This window comes from Antrostomus carolinensis, unplaced genomic scaffold (assembly GCF_000700745.2).
Source record: "Antrostomus carolinensis isolate BGI_N321 unplaced genomic scaffold, ASM70074v2 scaffold1006, whole genome shotgun sequence".
Classification (NCBI taxonomy): domain Eukaryota; kingdom Metazoa; phylum Chordata; class Aves; order Caprimulgiformes; family Caprimulgidae; genus Antrostomus; species Antrostomus carolinensis.
In genome coordinates, this window is record NW_010319545.1 from 9,803 (window position 1) to 28,530 (window position 18,728).

Genomic DNA, 18,728 nt, shown 5'->3' on the forward strand with positions numbered 1-18,728 from the left:
TGTTAATATGTCATCCCATTTTAAAAAGTCTTTCAGCTCACTGTCATGCAGATTTTCTCAGGAGCCTGAAGACTATTTATCACAGGGTTTTTTTTTTTCAGTGCCAAGTATTTAATTTCTGCCAGGTCTTCCGTAGCTTTTGCCAAGGTGGATTTTTGTTAGCCTAGACGTGTTAGAACACAGCCTTCGTATGGCAACTTGTCAACTTAAGTCTGAATGAAATCTTCAAGAATACCTGTACTAAAAACCATACAACAGCACTAAAGAACTAGTTGAAAATTCTTGAACAGGTAAAGTAATTTGTAATAAAATCACACAAGCTTTTTCATAAAGAAAATAGTTGCTATCCCACACGTGTCTCACCCAGACTCTAATCACAGGAATTTTTTTTGAGAACAGGAAACACAGGGAGCTTATATTCTCATACTGCAGTGCTCTATGCCACTGAGAAGAGTGTTTCAACCCAAAACAGTGTGATGAAAAGCAGGTGGGTCTAGAAACATACAATCTTTGTTCAAAATCCACATGCATTATCATCTTTGAGCAGATGGCATTTCTTAAGTATGGACCATAAAAAACTAAAGGCACAAAATTCTGATGCTTTTGGATACAGAGTTCCAAGTCCAGTTAGTCTCTGGGATATTACAGGACATGTGGTCTACACCATAAATACTTTCCAGGAGAAAAAAAAAAAAGAAAAAACAAAACCAAACCCTTATTTGTTTAAGGTCAAAGTAGGGAGTCACTTAAGGCAAAAAAACCCCACGGACATCGCAGTTAACCCCAACTGAAGCACACACATCTAAAAAAATCAATGAGGTGGTCATCCTTAAAGGAAATTGCAGAGTAGTGACAAAAGAAATGCCAAATGAAGGCACAAAACCAAATTAACTCTCCTACCACATTGTCAGGCAATAAATATACAATTAAGACACATTGAAGTTTACAAAGACTGTGGTCAGGTCTTTTTTAGAGATTAATTTTTCTTCTTCATGTTTCCCTTTCACTGCCAAACAAAGAATTTAATTCAGAGTAAGGCTATTCAAATGTAACTTTTACATTCTAAATCTTTAAAAGCCTACAGTCCCACCATTATATTTACGTTCTCTTCTCTACATAAAATGAATGATTGTTCCAAACATACCCCACAACATGAGTTACGCTGTACTTGGTTATTACATCTGTTTTCCTTCTGTCTGCACAACTGAATGTGGAATTTAATTCAAATAGCTTTACCTTAAAAATATATTTCTTAAATATAAACAGAAAGATTTCTCCTATGCAAGTGTATATCTATATACATCTTAGAAAGCCATGCAGGCAAGACACTATTCTCAAATATTTCTATTCTTTCATCACACTAGCACAAATCACAAACACCAATAAAAAAAAATATAACCTGAATTTAGGAGTAAATAGTTCAGAGGTAGTTGAAACATACCTTATTCCAACAGCAGCAGCATCCTTAAATCACACAATTGTAACAGCAATTATGATACTCCTTTCTGAAATGGAAATACTTAACACAGACCGCAGAATTGACCTGTTGTTCCCTAACTTACAGCACTTATTTTAGAGGGCATTTGCACAGTGCTACGTTTCTCTCTCAAAGTTTTGTTTGGTTTTGGTTTTGTTAGGGGAAAAAAAAAAATTATATATAAATAAAGTGCAGCAGATAGATAGTAAAAGAAGGTATACGCCTGTAGGACAGAAGCAGGTCTCCTGACTGAAAGTAACATTTTATTATCTTACCATCTTCTGACAACCGGAGTGTATCACAGCTCAGCAGAGGTCCTACCCATTTGTTCTTGTCTGCTATATGTACAATACGATATAACTTCACTATGATCAATGGGATTATTTTATTTATACATTGTATATTCCATTGCCTCACATCCTTTTAGAAACAGTTCCTGGAAATGCAGAGCTACAGTTGTTGTCAAACACTTTATTTTTCTCCTTTTTTTTTTTTTTTTTTTTTTCATTTAAAAGAGAAACAAACAAGAAAGTATCGTACAACTCAGCAAGAGGTTTAAAAAAAAAAGCAAGGGCCATTCACAAGTCTATTTTCAGATCAAGAGCCTCATTGTCTTTTCCTCAAAGAACAGAATGATCAGTAACATTTTAGTCGCATTGCCGATAAAAATAGAAGTAGTAATCAGTAAAAAACATTCCAGCAAAGTAAGAATCTGTTGAGCAGCCTGCAAAACCCTGTAGAAGAAAAATAAAGAAGAATCATATAGGATCTTCTCTCAGTTCGAATGCTGTTTGCCTTTTGCTGTGTTGCCATTTGAAAAGGCTTACCGGTGCAGCTACACGGAAATAGTAAGCGCTGTCATACAACTTAGCTACAGGGAGAGTCCAAATATGCTGACGTCCCTAGATGATAAATGAGAGAGAGAGAGATTAGATAACCTTCCTTCACATTAAATTGGAGAGAAGGAGAGGTTCTGGAAACATTTCATTAACAAATGCAGTGCAAAGTAATTATGATAACAAGACTTGATAGCTATAGTCAGAGTATTTAAAGACAAAGTGCTGACTTTAAACCCTGTAAATGTGAGTTTCTCTGATCAGCTCTGCACAGGAACTGACAGACATCTGGCTCCCAGTGACACTCAGCTGCCTCTGAGTAACAGAACTCCCTCTCCAGTTTTCCAAGCAAATCCCACAATAAATAGGGATTGTTCCTGATGTGCCAGGTGGCCTGAGAGCTTTAAGGTCTAATAGTAGCAAATGGCAATTCTGCTGATCTTGAAACAGCAACTTTAGTAGTCCTTGGAAGGCAGTGAAAGTTCCTCTATATATTCTGAAGATATGAACAGCATCTTCACTCAGTATTTCAAAAACAGACTCAGGCAAGATTTCATGCTATTTTTGATTGCAGTGTTCTGCCATGTACAAAGGAGATAATATAGTTTGTATCTGAAATGTTTATGCTACATTGAATAAAAAAATTCAATCCTCACCTCTTTTTGACCTAATGATCCATAGTAACTTTTATTTCATCAATTTCTAGTGTCTATACTCTTTTATCTTTCCCTCTGCCCTTCACTTTCTGACACATTCTCTCTGCTGGAGACAATATGTTCACATAATACAACTTATGTGAGACTGCTGAGTCCAAATGATTGCTGTCCTGCCTTTTGGTAGGGAACAAGCCTTCCAGTCCTTATGAAAATCCTCTTGAAAAAAGCTTCTCCAACCAGGCAGCATTTCTATTCTAAGTCACATCAAACCTGAAGGCTCACTGCTGCTGGAGGCTAGTTAGCTTTAGTCTTTTGATGTGGATTTCAGGTCAACACAGGAAATCTCTGTGATCAGTTTTGGCAGTAAGCTTCAAGGATATTCCTGCACTGCAAAACTCTGTGAGTCTGACTAAATTTCAATTCTGTTGAAACAATTTTGGCTTCCTGATGGCTTTGCAGCAGTTGCAGAGAAGCCTATAACTTTTTGCAAAGACATTTGAAAAGTTGATCAGAAAGTCAGCTTAAGGATAAGCTCACTTTTTTGTGCTTTGTCAAATTATCCCAACTGCTCTAATTTGAAAAAGCACAAAAAAAGTAATTTAAAATAAATTATGAACATATCATGTACAATACCAGAGGTCAGAAATCTGAAGACAACTGTACAGTGACTTCCAACTTCATGGAGATTTCTCCTGTCATGTGTTCAGAAATTCCACTATCCTAGCTTCTGCCTTTCCTATTGTTTTAGCCAGAATAAACATTTCCAAGCAATGCAGACAAATTAAGGCCTTGAAAGAGTCTTATATTTCCAGAGAATCTGAAGAGAGTTTAAGGTCTGCATCAATCTACTGGAGATGACCAAAAGTTTGCAAGATCTGGTCCCTAAATATATTTTACTGGGAAAAGCTAACATGTTTTAACAGCTTTTATTCCCATTGAGGCAATCCAGAGAGTGACATGTAAACAACGCTTGCTTTACAATGAGGAACTTTACCTGGAGAGATTTATTGGTCCACTCATTTTCACACAGAAATAAAGGGGAATACTACCATTGTTTCCAGTGAATTAAAGACTTAAAAACTGGAATTTATTACCCATAAGACAATAATGGAAGCAGTAGAATAGATGATAGTTTGGAGAAGACTCTTTCCTAAGGCCCTGTGTGAAAAGTACTCCCATGTCTTAAGTGTTTCTGGAGATATAAACAGTTATAGTGGTGAGTTAGGCTGAAGTAGACTGAAGACCGTCCTTGTAGAGAGTCACTAGATAGATTTTTATAAAATTCAGCAGAAAACTTACTAATACAAAAAGGTTGTATCTCATTATGATCATACCAATGCCAGCTATGACTGGCAGACTCAAAGTACAATTTGGATTTCTACTGCCATAATCAAGATCAGAATTTTGCAGCCATTAATTTTATAAAAATTAAGCCCACAAGCCAGAGTATTGTTGCAAAAAAATCTTACCTGTGTGGTTTCTAGGAAATTCTTCCTACTGTTTTGGCTTGAAGAATAATGGGAACAGTAATTGCCAAATGTGACTTTGCAGAGAAATATAATTAATGGTTCTGTGGTGCTTCAAGAAACAGAAAAATAAGGATCTATCCCATTTCTCTTAAACAGAAGAATCACATACACAAATACAATATACATACAGGGGGAAAAATCCAAATAATTGAATTGTGGAAAAATAAAGCAGAGGAGCTTACTTCACTGTTTGATATGAAGGAGATAAATCTAAGCCACCAACCTCTAATCTGTTCTCATTCCCTCCCACGAACAGAGGATGTTTTACATTTGGAAATCTGGGCAAGCTTTATGGTTAAGATAAATCTAGGACACTAAACGTCCTCAAACCATTCATACCAGTAGCTATTGTATATAGTAAAAGTGACCATTAATTTGTATAAAAAGTACATAGACTTTTTATACAAATTAATGGTCATGACATGCTTGAGTTGTATGGCTTACATCATGCATAGGCATAATATAACCTGTGCCAGAAGGTACCTGGACATCTAAACACAACATCAATTTTATGGAAGACAAACTCATAATAAGCTATAAAACAGGGACCTATATAAATATCTTCCATTTGCCACTGTACAAATGCAAATATATTATTAAAAAGTTTAAAAAATCCCAACTTTGTTGGGAAAACAATGGTAAACAATTTCATTCAGAATTCTTTAACAGCAAAGATCCCACGGTCATATCTTCTCCAAACTACCCCTAGAGAGAGTTTCCAGCACTTCCTAGCTTACCAAATGGCTTTTCTGAGAAGAGTATAAACAAACAAAAATGCCTTGGAGATCCAAAGGAACTCAGATATGGCAATGGCTAGCAGAAAAAATGAGAAGGTGGGGAAAAGGTTATGTGAATATTTACAGTTTATGCCGTGGGGAACAATGAAGCATTCCCGCCCCTCTTCCCCAAAATGTGCTTTCACAACATTAACAAGGTATTATAAGAAACACAAGTTTTAAAGCATATAATTAATATATAGCAAATTCTCTGTCCTAGAGAGTGTGTGTTGGTTTCATTTGATTTTATTCAGCAGGCACACATAAAGGTTTTCCAAATCTTTTAAGTATTTACAGTATTTGGACAGAGTAATCCAAATATGTCTGGGTTTTGTTAAGTGTTTTGATTTCTGTTAACTTTGTGGCTTTTTTTAGTGAAAAGATATAGAAAAGATATATACTGAAAATCCACCTTGTCCTAAACCAGAAGCCACTATCCAAAATAAATTCAGCAACTGCTTCAGTGAATCTCTGAGCATGGCATATTAATCCCTGCATGGGAGGGCTGTATTACTAGATTATAATGGCAAACACTTAAAAGATATACTTTCAGTTGCTATAGAAAACAAGCACGCCCTTCAGGAGTACTGTTATATATATTTCCTCTTATCTGAAAAAGGTGGATGTTTACAAGTATAACATTCAAGATCAAAAGACTGGATCTAAAGGTCATACATAATTTCAGAGCCCTTTCTTGCAGAGACTGGAGTCATGAAGTGTCAAAGTGTCACCAAGCAGAGTGTTTGGCAGCTGTTCTGGCTCTTGCAGGCCTTTCTCAGAGACGAATCCCAAAAGAAAAGATTAGGTACTCCTAGGAGAGCTAGATTTTCATTTGAGGAGAAAATACATGCTAAGAGGAGTAAGGCGTATGCCTTCTGTAAGTCATAATTTTATCACCAGACGTTCCTGCACAAGAATTCCTTCTTACAGGGCTCGGCACAACAGGTCAAAAGAGATGTTCTCTGGAGTTATTTATGTATATTCCTAATAATATTTCTCTACAACAAAAAATCTCAAATCCCTAGGCCAAAGGCCACAGTCCTGTTAATATATGTGTACATGTCTGCTTAAATTATTATTAGATTGAACCTTAAGACTACTGGATTTTAATATCTGCACCAATGGGTGAAATTGTCATTCTGCTGAGCATGGTATTTGGCCTACGCTACAGCAAGGGACCTACCCAAAAGTTTACTGTAAGGACTTAGTTGTGCTTAGAGTTTTCCCAGTCTGAATAAGGACAGCTTAGTGTCACAATAGCAATCAAGAATTACTATTAAAAAAATGAACCACTGTCTTGTTATGTATGCATTATCGTTAATTGTACTTACTTGATTTCCAGTGAGATTTCTACATCCATGGGTGTGTATTTGTTAACAGGAATAACATAGCTGTAATTTCCAGACCTGAAAAAGTGGCATTAATGCATATAGGATTTTGAGATAGATAGTATCTTTGCAAAAACGTGGAAATTGCATTTAGATTTAAAAAGAAAAAATATGAAAAGGTAGAAAAAACTCCTGCACACCAGAGGAAACAACCATGAGAAGGAACCAGTCAAATAGCCATGCCACATTAAAGGTATTCTGTTCCACCATAATAAACCATAATAAAACAATTTACATACCTGCACTGTAGATTTTTACTGCAATAGCGATTGTCAAGGATTTGCTGAGTTTCCAAAATCTGTATGGAACTGATTGTTGTATCAATCCCTAAAAATATTAAGAATAATGTTTTTTTTCTTTATTATTTCACAAATCTTAGATAAGAGTATGATAAAACTGCAGTTAATAAAGTGGCATCTGTGCCATTGTTTGCCACTACAGGAGTTGCTACAGGTCCAAATTAGGGCTCAGTAAAAAGTCTCTGGTTGATTACCTTCATTCTGCCATTAGAGAGGAGGTAAGATCTTTGTTTGATTTACAAGGACAAATATCCTGGGTACCTAATACTATAACATCTTCTTTTGAAAAGACATCAAAGGCTATTTTGGTGTCAGTCCAAGTAGGATACAAATGTGACAATACTAATTTTATTGTACTAGAAGCCATGCTCGTGCAAGTAACCATTACTTTTGCTAAAAATTAATATTTTTTTGTTGAGATAAATAATTTGGATTGCAACAAAAATTGTTTCTAATCTAGTGTGCAGAAAAATTATCTAACTCCAATGAATATCTTAAAACACTGCCTAGAACTTCCAAGAGCTTAAAGTTTTATAATATTCTACATACATGAACATAATGAAATATGAATCAAAATACGCTCAGCTAACCAAATCTATATGCACTTTGATCCTAAGTAAACTGTGGCAATAAAAACAACTAAAATTAGCAGGGTATTATATAGCTATCTCTCAAACACTCACATCCTGAACCTAGAGAAATTCTATAGTCTGAGGAAGGAGAATATGGAATAAAAACTCTACCAAAATTAATATTTTAGAATTAGCTCAACTTCTTATGTATAAACAGATATATATATTCTGTATTTATACATATGCACATGGACTACAGGAAGGCTGGAGAGGGACTTTTTACAAGGGCAGGCAGCGATAGAACAAAGGGAAATGGCTTTAAACTGGAAGAGGGTAGGTGTAGATTAGATTGTTTAGATTTAGGAAGAGAAGATTTTAGGTTTAGATTAGGAAGAAGTTCTTCACTGTGAGGGTGGTCAGACACTGGAACAGGTTGCCCAGAGAAGCTGTGGATGCCCCCTCCCTGGAAGTGATGAAGGTCAGGTTGGACGAGGCTTTGAGCAACCTGGTCTAGTGGAAGGTGTCCCTGCTGATGGCAGGGGGGTTGGAACTAGATGATCTTTAAGGTCCCTTCCAACCCAAACCATTCTGTGATTCTATAAAATACATTTCAGGGCAGCATGCAATGCAGTTAGGTATCTAGACACTAGTAACTGAAAGACTAATTTCTGGGGAAAAAAACCTCAAACCATAGCTGGTGTTCTAATTGCCAGGAAAGATGAGGAAAGTTACTAGAGTGATTTTGTCCCTAACTAGGCTGGATTAAGTTTCCCCATTTGCCACAGGGCTCCTGTGATACCTTGGGCCAGCATCTCTGTGCCATGCACGTGTTGCCTGGGGTGGCCAGTTATGGTGAGATGAAGAGTACTGCCATGATGGCATGATTCTTCCCAGAGGCAGATTAACCCTGCAGAGAGCTAGATGGCAATAACCAGCATGGTAGCACTGCAGCACAGCTTCTGCTTTCTCTCACTGCTCTGAGCTGAATCCTGAAAAGCTTATTTCTTCTTGATACATTTACAGCACTGGAAAAGTATAGGTCCATAGTTGGCACCTGCAACATCTCAGACCCCTAAATCAACTCATTTCAGTCTGAATTGTGGAAGGTCCTCAAACAGAAGGGTCTGAATAGGTTTAATCCCCCTGAATGAACTGAGGTTTACACTGCCAATGGTTTGGAGAAGGCCCAAATGTGGAGGGAGTGTGTGAGCCATTAGCAGATAGCCAGACTCCAGTTGTTGCCTACAGCATCAAGCAGCTGATATTTTAAGTCTTGAAATGCAGTGCAGAAAGCATAAGGAGGACCTGGTTCAGTAGACCCAAGTCTGCTCTTCACATTGCCCTTTGAAGACTGGTTTTGTACTTCTGTTCTGTTCTACAGCAACAGTTCCCTACTTTGCAAAGAAAGTTTATCATAGGCTGACCTGTGCTCTGATTATAAAATATCTCTGTGGTAGTATATACTTTCAGCCTGCAAATATTCACACGTACGCGTAAGTGACAGCGGGAAACGAAGCATGTTCATCTCAAAGAACTAGCACAGAAGAACATTTCCCTGTGACACAGCATCTCATTACAACATGTATCATAGTAATGCCACAGAGGCACTTTTCTGAGGTGTGTACCCACGTGAAAAATTAGAAGGGGAATAATTTTTCCCAGATCACCCCACTGGCGCATACGCAAGCAACAAGCAGAACCTGTGTTCTATTCCTCACACAGCCCCAGGTAGCAACCTGCTTTAAGTGCATGCCAATGTATAGATGTTTTATGATCCAAATATTGCCTAATCTTTAATCAAACATTTATAAACAAATCCAAACCTTAAAACAGAGCATCCACATGAACAAAAGACAAGGCATAATCCTGCTCATACTAGATGAATGTCCAAGCATGCCATTATAATATATGCAATCAGGAGATAATAATCTTCATGGAAAAGAATCAGTATTTTCAGCCCAGACTGGCTCTGACAGCAGCGCACAGTCACTAAAACAGGTGCCTGAAATCAAGACAAATGTCCTGTGTCGAAGAACTTGATTTCATCTCCACTGATGCAGGTACTGTCACGTAGAGATGGACCCTTTCAGCAGCTGATTTTTTTGATCCGTTAGGTCAACTGCGCCAACCCCCAAACATTTCCTTTACCCTGTATCATGCACTCCCTGCACACAAATACCACACTTAAGCATTTTGCTGGATAAGGGCCAGCAGCGTTGTGTACCTTACAAGATTTTAGCCCCTGTCAAGGAAAACATCACTTGTCATTTTATTGCATCTGAAGCCAAGTCTAAGAACTCTAGAGAGGGCAGGCAGAACGACTATAAAGATCTAAGGAGGATGTAAGAATAAATTGCAATGACAAGAAAATTATAGAGAATCACAGGTATTTAATAGATTTCTAAGTGCTAATTCTCTGCAATGACCAGTTACAAATGAAACTTCTCTAAATTTCAGCAGCACAATTCCAAGCCTAAAGGTAGCTTTTCAAAGTTATACAATTATACATTTCAACAGTTTCTTTAAAAAACATGGGACTTACAGTCATTTCCAAGATCGGGTCTTCTGTTAGATTTTTTGACTGGATCTTGTTCAGGTAACATGCTACTTTTTTTTCCTGTGAAAGGATGTATGCAAAAATGTCCTCAAGTTAGCCTTGCTCAGCAGTAACAGCAAAATATGAATACAACAGCAGAAGATGTTTTCTTAATTATCACTTGGATAAAGGCATGCATAATCAACAAAAGAAACCTTTAAAATACAAAGCACCTCTATTGAGAATGACGTATATACAGTCAAAAGAAATTTGTGGATAACAAGAAATAAGCTTTTGAAATTTTACTGAATGTATAAAAGATTTCAAAAAATAGCCTAATAGAAAAGATTCCATCCCACACACAGAATCATAGAATCACTTTGGTTGGAAAAGACCTTTAAGATCATCAAGTCCAACTGTAAACCTAACACTGCCGAGTCCACTAAAACACGTCCCTAAGCACCACATCAACAGTCTTTTAAACACCTCCAAGGATGGTGACTCAACCAGTTCCCTGGGGCAGGGCAGCCTGTTCCAATTCTTGAGAACCCTTTCAGTAAAGAAATTCTTCCTAATATCCAATCTAAACTTCCCCTGGCACAACCTGAGGCCATTTCCTCTTGTGCCATCACTTGTTACTTGGGAAGAAACTAACACCCACCTCACTACAAACTCCTTTCAGGTAGTTGTAGAGAGCGATCATCAATTGTTATAATAGAATATCACCAACTGTTACAACAGAGAGTCAAAGAGAAAGTCAACATCCAGTCAGGCACTTCAGCACAAATCTGATCGTAAAGCCACATCTTTCTTATTAGTGAGAAAATAAATAAATGGGCATCTGCCATGCAAAGATAAGTCAGATAAATAACCTAGTTTTTTGAATGTGAGATGTAAGGCACTGACCCAAGTGAGACACAGTACTTCAGAGAGAGAAGAATGAGTCATCAAATTAAAGAAACTAATACACAGCTCTAACAACATGATCACCACACTCACTGATGTCACTTCTGTAATTTCAAGCATTGAACTAGGCTGGGAAATGTAACCTGACGATTTTTTTTTAAACTCTATTCATTTTCTCAGCATTTCTCTAGAAAAGTGAGCTTTAAAAGACCTTTTAAATAATCATCACATTGTACAACCTAAGGAAGGAAAATGACCCTTCAAGTCCATGGGAAATGGTTTAAAGCTCTTCCTGTGCTTTTACACTAATTGCCAGCCAAGAATCTGTCCCAAAACTTGTTACCAATAAGCTGGCACTGAGAAATGTTGATCTTGCCTAAACTAACATGCTTCATCAAATACCAGTTCATCTGTGAAAAAATGGAATCATGTATTTCTAGAATACCAAAATGCTCCATTCCCACGTTTTCCAAAGGGAACATTCTGATTTCAGCATGACTGTTTAGAACAGAAGTCACTGCTTCATTGTATAAATATTTATTTTACAAAAGGAATGATCAAAATGCCTTATTTCATGGAGATTGAAACAAGACAGCTGGATTGACCTTACTGTTTTATTATTCATTCCAGATTTTGGTTTTCATTTCAGTATTGGGAAATATAAAAATTCAGACTTTCCTCATGCTAGTAGGTGACTGAGAGCATAAAACAACATTAACAACTGGAATCTGAGGACCCAGAAGCAATGCAATACAAAATCAACTCTGGAATTTCCATCATTTTTGTGTTATGAATCTGTAATACTGCTGCCAGTTATTCCTTGAATCTATTTTCTGTTTACTTGCTCATCATACAGCTCTGCCAGTTCTACCAACTTAGGTGGTAACTGTTGTATTTAGTAGTCATCTGCTGTCCCATTTCTTTGCACGGTGATCTGCTGCCACACAGCTAAAAAAATGGCCACTGAGGCCTTTTAATCTACAAACTAGTTGTCACACCTTCCTTTCCCTTTCTGCTGTCTTCTTTTAATGGTCTAGATACGTTAGCAGTGTATTAAACGTTCCCTGCCTTTTTGCATTTTCACTAACAGAACTATTCTGTAGGAAAACCTATATCCCCTGGTAAAGGTAAAAGACTGTTCACTGAAAGAAAGATGATCTCCCTGTAGATACAGTATTTCAGCTGCGCAGGTGTTGGCAGGAATATTTATTACATATTCTGAATTACTAAACATTTAATACTGTGATTCTTAGATGATGGAAGAAAGCATTAAGTGGATATCAGAAATTTATATAAAAATTAGGAAGACGACAGATTTATTTCACTCAGATTTCAACTCTTTACTCTGAGTCAGCAGCCACTATATACAATTGTTTTTATTTCATATTTTTTTACTCTTCATAAAATTACAATTGTCCTTTAAGCTGATGCAATCCAAATTAAATGTAAAAAAACAGGACCCTGATGTATTTCTTATTTGGTGCTGAAGTTGACAATTGAGAACACCAGGAATCACCAAAAAATACTGCAGCAGCCTTCCACAAATTGTGGTAAACTTCCACTCTGTCACATACAGTAAATCTGAGGGCTTTCTCAAAGGCCCATGCAGGGTGTGGAGATGCAATTCAGTAACAAATATAAAAGTATGAGCATGACTAGAATTTAATGAGGACAACAATTATCTTCAGATAAGATTCAGATAAACTCATCCAATAAATCTGGTGTCCTTTTATTGCCTCAGGCACTTTCTGGTTTTAATTCACATGAGTTGTATAATAGTCTATAAGCAGTATGGAAAAAAACCTGCTGATGATTTCTTGTGGTGGTACCTTACTATGAATCCATTAATATCTGAAGAAAATAAATGCAAATGCATGAAGTTGACCAAAATCCATAAGGAGCCCTCACCGAGCTTTTGTTGTGAGGGGAGAGACACCAGGGAAAAACAACACCCACAGACAGCCTCTCGTTACCAGTGACACTTAAAGAGAAGGGGCGGGAAATGAGAACTAACAGCATGGAAGCAGGGAGCAGAAAAGGCCTAGATGCTGAAGGGTATTCACGCTCCTCCTTTCCACTGAAATCAATAGACGTTCAAAAGTATAAATCCTTCAGAGAAACCAGTTCTTAAAACAAATAAAGTATGAGGAAAAAGGCCACATTAAGCTAGACTACATAAAGATGTGCTGAATTTTTGTTTAATAAATTTTCTTTTGCTTATGAATCCTTTTGTTTCTACTCCAACACTCCTAACAGCCTTCTCCTCAACAAATCTGAGATGCAAGGGATTAGGATCTACACTGGATGAACTTGGTAGTAGACTGCGCCCACTGAATTCAGGTATCACATGGTGGAACAGTAAAAGGTCTGTTAAAAATGAACTCCTAAATTAGTATTTAATTCAACTGTAACGTCAAATAGTTTTATCTTTCCACGAATCAGGCTAATCAGCTGATTCTAAAATATCCACTGTTTATCTTGATTATTCCCCATATTTAACTCTTAGCTTTTTGTTCTTTTCAGAACAAAAGAAATTTTCCCTTTCATTTATCTTGGCTACAGCAACATTAAGCAGCTTGTTGGTTTTCCTTCCATTTTGATTTCATATTGACATTGTTACCTTCTGTCTGGGGATACATTCAGCTTCATTAAACTTGTGCATATCTGAAAGCTTTCAGTAGCTTGTGTACCATGCTGATTTTTCACAATTGGATCCACACTTAATGCTATTTGGAGCATAAGACCTTGAGAAGGTAATGCTTTGTGTTTATTCTTATCTTCTTTTTCCACCTAATATCAAAAGCAGCCAGCTGGGGATAGTAGGTTTTCATATTTCATTTTCATCCATCTATAGTTCCCTCATTTGTAAATGAGATCAATGTCTTTTTAATTACTCAGCACTCTTTCAGGCTTCAGAGCAATACAAATCACATAGGTATGACCCCTTGAAAGCACTGTATTGAGCTATATCTGCCACAGGGCAGCACAAATCACCAGAACCACTTATTACCACTTATACGCAGCTTGTCTGCAGACAACAGCACATTGCAGTATGAAGAATGGTCAGTGTCTGAATCCCGCTGAAACAGCTCACGTGGTAAGAATGTCACAGCAATTGGCAACGCTTGCCCTGGTAGACATCTGTACTTCAGAGGCTGAACTGCATTCGTCCCTGATTTCACCTCAATTTGTCAACTGTGGTTGGTGCAAGAATTGTTCTCAAGGCCAAGAAAGAAAGAGTATAGTAACACTAACACTTGCTTCTAGACTTTGACAATGTTAAGACCTGGGAAATAGGAATACAGATTCCAACAACATGTGCATACCTTTATGTATTAACTCTCTTATAAATATTACAAAAGTTGTAAAAAATACATCGACTCATATATTACACACAAAACATCTGGCAGACAACATCTGAAAAAGAATTCATTCCAGTAAAAGTAATTTATTTCACAGAGCTCTACCTTCAAATAACATTTTTCTACTCAAAAACTCTGCCTGAATGAGCAGAGTTCTAATTCTAAGTTTTATGTTTTCTGGCAGCTAAATTTCTGTGTCTGCCCACAGAAAAGAAGTAGTATCACCACACTGTGACAACATTAAGTGTTTTGGGTTTTCTCACATCTGTTAATTCACCCTCCAAGTCAACTCCTGGCCAATGGTAGCCAAAGCTTAATTAAAGGGATTAGTGACTTTCTGGTTCACATGAAATCATTCATTAATGGCCAGGAAGACCAGTGACACCTGATAAAACATCTTAGGACCCAGAAGTCTTAAAGGTAACCAGGACAGATTTTTCAAAAACATATTGATTGCAGTGATTATTAGTTATATCAGGATTTTTTTAAATCCTCTGAACTAGGCTCTTTCGTAGGAAGCTAGCTACCTTTACAGATTCTTGCCACGCTCTTCATATAGTCTTTACTCAAATTGTAAATTATTAGAAATCAATGTTTCAACTTACGTTTCTCATTCATATTGGTTTTCTCGGAACTTAGAGATTTTACTTTTTGTTGATGAATTGGACAACAATGGATCTTGTCACAAGGCAAAATGTCACAGAAATTCACTTCAGGGATCCTGCTGATGGGTTGCGTGCTCTGAGAAATTGTGCTTTCCCCCTGCAATGCTAAAGGAAAAAAAAAAAAACCAAAAGACATAATTCTTACTAGTTCTGTGTGTCTACTGGCATTTTATAATAGCACCAAAATGGAAAGCTGTTATGTGTATGGAGACCAGCAGAGATACAGTACCTTCTATAGTGGTAGAGGGAGAGAGTACAACAGAACTTGGGGTACTGCTGATGAAGAAAAAGAAAAACAACTCATTAAGAAGTAGACTTCAGAGTTGTGGACCAAAACAGATTGGTCCAAAATCTATTACTAATTCTAATTCACTAACTAATTTAACTACTTGCCTGTAAATTGGATGTTTTTCAAAACGTCTGTCATGAATGCTAAGTAAATATAGGGTCCATATTGTAAAAGCACTGTAGAAAGAGAATTATTCTGTAGATTTACATCCATCTCCTATGTAAGATAATATGAACAATACCTGGACAACACCTGGACCAAATGTAGTAATGTAAGAGTTAACTCTGATCACTTCTGCTTTAGTGGGAAAAACTTTGGCTGAATTTAATGGGGTTTAGGTGAGATTCTTGTATACAGCTAAATTCAAATCAAAGTATGGTAATTTTTCCATTGTAAATAGAATCAAAACACCAGTTCAAAGTAATCAGTTCACAGACAGATTGTAAGCCACAGGCTTTTGGACTGGAAACAGAAAATGACCATCTCAGAAGTCCAGAGCATAGTTTCCTTTCTGCAAGTCCAATGCCACAAGTTAAACTTTCAGAGTAACAGGACTGCTCAACACACTGGGAACAAGTCCAGCTTCATTTCACACAACAGGATCACACTGTACATCAGAAATTGTACTTGGGCACAGAACGATTCCATAAACTTGCAGAGTCTCACGAGTCCAGCTTTGGACCTGTAGCACAAGCCACCGAGATACATTCAAGGTGCACCATACATTGTGACGCGGACAGAGATTAGTTGTGTGTGCACCATGAGTATCTCACTTTTCTAAAACCATTTCAACTCTACAATATTATCAGGCATATTCACTATTCATTTTAATACATTGTGTTCTGTGAGTAGGAAGGGAGAGAAGAAAAAAATTGCAATCTTCTTGCTGATGAGATAAGTAGAAAGGATAAGGGAGAAACAAATCAACTTGTTGATAATTAATTGTTACCATAGTGCCATAATAGCAATCAAAGCTATTACAGTCACCCGGAAAATCTTCATGGAGCAAGACTCTTTCCTCTTTGACAAACAAACCTAGGACAAAAAAAAAAAAAAAAAATCTTCAGTTAATTTAAGTGCCACGTAACTAAGCTACTACTAGTAGATTAAGAAATACTACACTAGTCTGACTTTAAGTTAACCTTGGTTTTTTCAGAGGAACCATTCAAGTCATCCTTATATAGGGGTCAATATCTAAGGAGTAAAACCTAAGTAGTGAAAGGCTCCCAAAAACTAGAGTGCACTGCACACTATTGATAGTCTGGGGACACAAACATTACACAGGAAGAGAGGATGGGTAAAAATAACAGCTCCTTCTCTTTTCTTCCTGCCATTTTTCATACTCTTCAAGTATTTCAAAACCAGACTAAGAACTCAGTAAGCAATGGCCAGAACTAAAAGATGAGCAGCTTTCAGTGTACGTTCAGACCATGTTAAACCAAGGCTGGTGTAAATAGAGAAGAAAAGCACTTTCCAGACAAGTAGGATGATCTTACATGATGGACTGTTTGATTGTCATTATGGAATAGAGAACATTTGACCTATTATTTTCTCTTGCTCTTTGGCATTGGCAAAAGCAATGTAGGCAAATGAGCATTTGTTCATATTAAAGAACAGGACTTAGCAGCTTCGGAAGACTGTCTTGAAAAAGGTAGATGTATATTCCCTAACCCATTCAATCCCTGTGAAAAGGGGTCTCCTCTTTCTATACCAGGATATGGGCAAGAGGAAGTCATTCAGCAATAGCAATGACATCCTATCCAGCTCTTAAGCACCTGAAAGACAGCATTATCCAGTAAGAAACAAGAGATGCTAACTGCAAACCAAAGAGAAAGACTCATCCAAAGAAGAAAGCTGAATCACTGTGGAGACTTCCAAACTGAAATGAACATTTCTGTGTAAGGCTGCACTACACCATGTGAGCACGCCTACAGGCTCAACAATTCTCTCCTGCTGAGGTCTCCTCCTTCACACCATTACACAGCATGGATCTACTGTCACACACACAATGTATAGGCAAGAAGAGGAAGTGTATCATATGTATTTTCTATCTCAGTACAGTTAGGTTTTAAGATTCTAGCATGACACTAAATAATTCTGGCTAAGGAATTCAACATTTAGAAACATTAAAGCTTTCACCGATATTTCAGTCCTTACAAAAATTCTCTCATAGGCATATTTCAATTTTACTCACCTTGCTGGATTTTAGCGGGACTGATTTTTTTGGTGGCAAAAGACTAGTAGCTCGACTATATCTGCTGTAAGAGACAAGATCTCTTTAACATTCAGTAACTAATAAACAAAAAAGAAGCATTTTCAACAGGGTGTTAATGTCACTTGCTTTTGCAATTTTAGCATTTCAAAAGGCAGAAGTGTCATCAGAGTGATTTTCAAAAACAAAGGCCTCCACAGTTAACTCATTCCAGTGAGTGAATGCTATTAAATGCTACATTTGATTTCAAAGAAAACTTGGGGAAATTGTTTAGAAATAGGAAATGCTCATCACTTCCACTGAAGCACTAACGAAGATTCCTTCTTGCAGAAGCAGCTCTGCAGATTTCTCTTAGCAGCAATTTCCAAGCTCCAGGACTGTAACTGGACATAAATTACCCTTCCTTTATGCAGCTGAAGCAATTACAAAAGTGACTGCTGTTTATCAACCACTTCAAATATTAATTTTGTCAGTGAGTTAAAAAATATGAGAAATTTTCTTTTTTTGGACAACTTAAATGCTGGAAATGAGCTGGAATCCACTGTCAAGCAAAATCAGTTTTCACTTCTTCCGCAGAGACCACTGCACCAGTTTCTGTGACGACTTATCTGAGAACATTCCAGACAGAGGTACCTGACTTTGCTCTCTTCACTGACTGTTGACTTTAAACTGCTCATCCGTTTCAGCCTGGCCAGTTTCCTATTCCACTGTTCCAGTTCTTCTATTCTGATTTCAAGATTGTTGGTTAGTTTACAAAGCTGCTTTACAGCACCAACATTCTCCATAAAGATCTGATCCTGAGAAGCAAAAGAATGACAGAAGTAGATATAGTATATTCATCAATCAGATGTAACAAGCAGCAATGAGTATAGAATTAACCTATGTGAGGATATATTGAATATTTAAAATGCAAACACAAGTTATCTCACTCTAAATGGGACACATTTATGACTATAAAACCCTTTTGCTAGATGGTAAAAATTGCTTATGTTCAATTTGCAGCAAATTGAAAATGAGGACTTGCAGAAAAAATTAAAGAAGCTAAAGGGTCAAGGATTTAAACTATATTTTCATATAAAGGCCAAGAATTTAAACTATATTTTACCTTCATACTGCATTGAATTTTAAACCTTAACACTGTCACAACAGGCATCTATGATTTGATTTGTAGTGCTGCAGCCAAACAGATTTCAGAATCCCTTCACATAATGTACATTTAACCATC

At 37.0% G+C, this 18,728-nt stretch overlaps 1 protein-coding gene across 1 annotated transcript in view; it reads right to left on the reverse strand.

Moving 5' to 3' along the window:
- Nucleotides 1-2,124: 2,124 nt before the first annotated feature.
- Nucleotides 2,125-18,728, reverse strand: part of MYRFL (myelin regulatory factor like) — a 46,436-nt gene continuing 29,832 nt past the window's right edge. The window contains exons 14-25 of the mRNA XM_029085259.1: nucleotides 18,137-18,300; nucleotides 17,486-17,549; nucleotides 16,241-16,326; nucleotides 15,396-15,467; nucleotides 15,232-15,278; nucleotides 14,943-15,107; nucleotides 10,076-10,150; nucleotides 6,902-6,989; nucleotides 6,606-6,680; nucleotides 4,439-4,547; nucleotides 2,305-2,379; nucleotides 2,125-2,211 (exon numbers count right to left, since the gene is read on the reverse strand). Of these exons, the coding sequence (XP_028941092.1) occupies nucleotides 2,125-2,211; nucleotides 2,305-2,379; nucleotides 4,439-4,547; nucleotides 6,606-6,680; nucleotides 6,902-6,989; nucleotides 10,076-10,150; nucleotides 14,943-15,107; nucleotides 15,232-15,278; nucleotides 15,396-15,467; nucleotides 16,241-16,326; nucleotides 17,486-17,549; nucleotides 18,137-18,300 (1,107 nt within the window). The remainder of the gene's footprint in view (nucleotides 2,212-2,304; nucleotides 2,380-4,438; nucleotides 4,548-6,605; nucleotides 6,681-6,901; nucleotides 6,990-10,075; nucleotides 10,151-14,942; nucleotides 15,108-15,231; nucleotides 15,279-15,395; nucleotides 15,468-16,240; nucleotides 16,327-17,485; nucleotides 17,550-18,136; nucleotides 18,301-18,728) is intronic.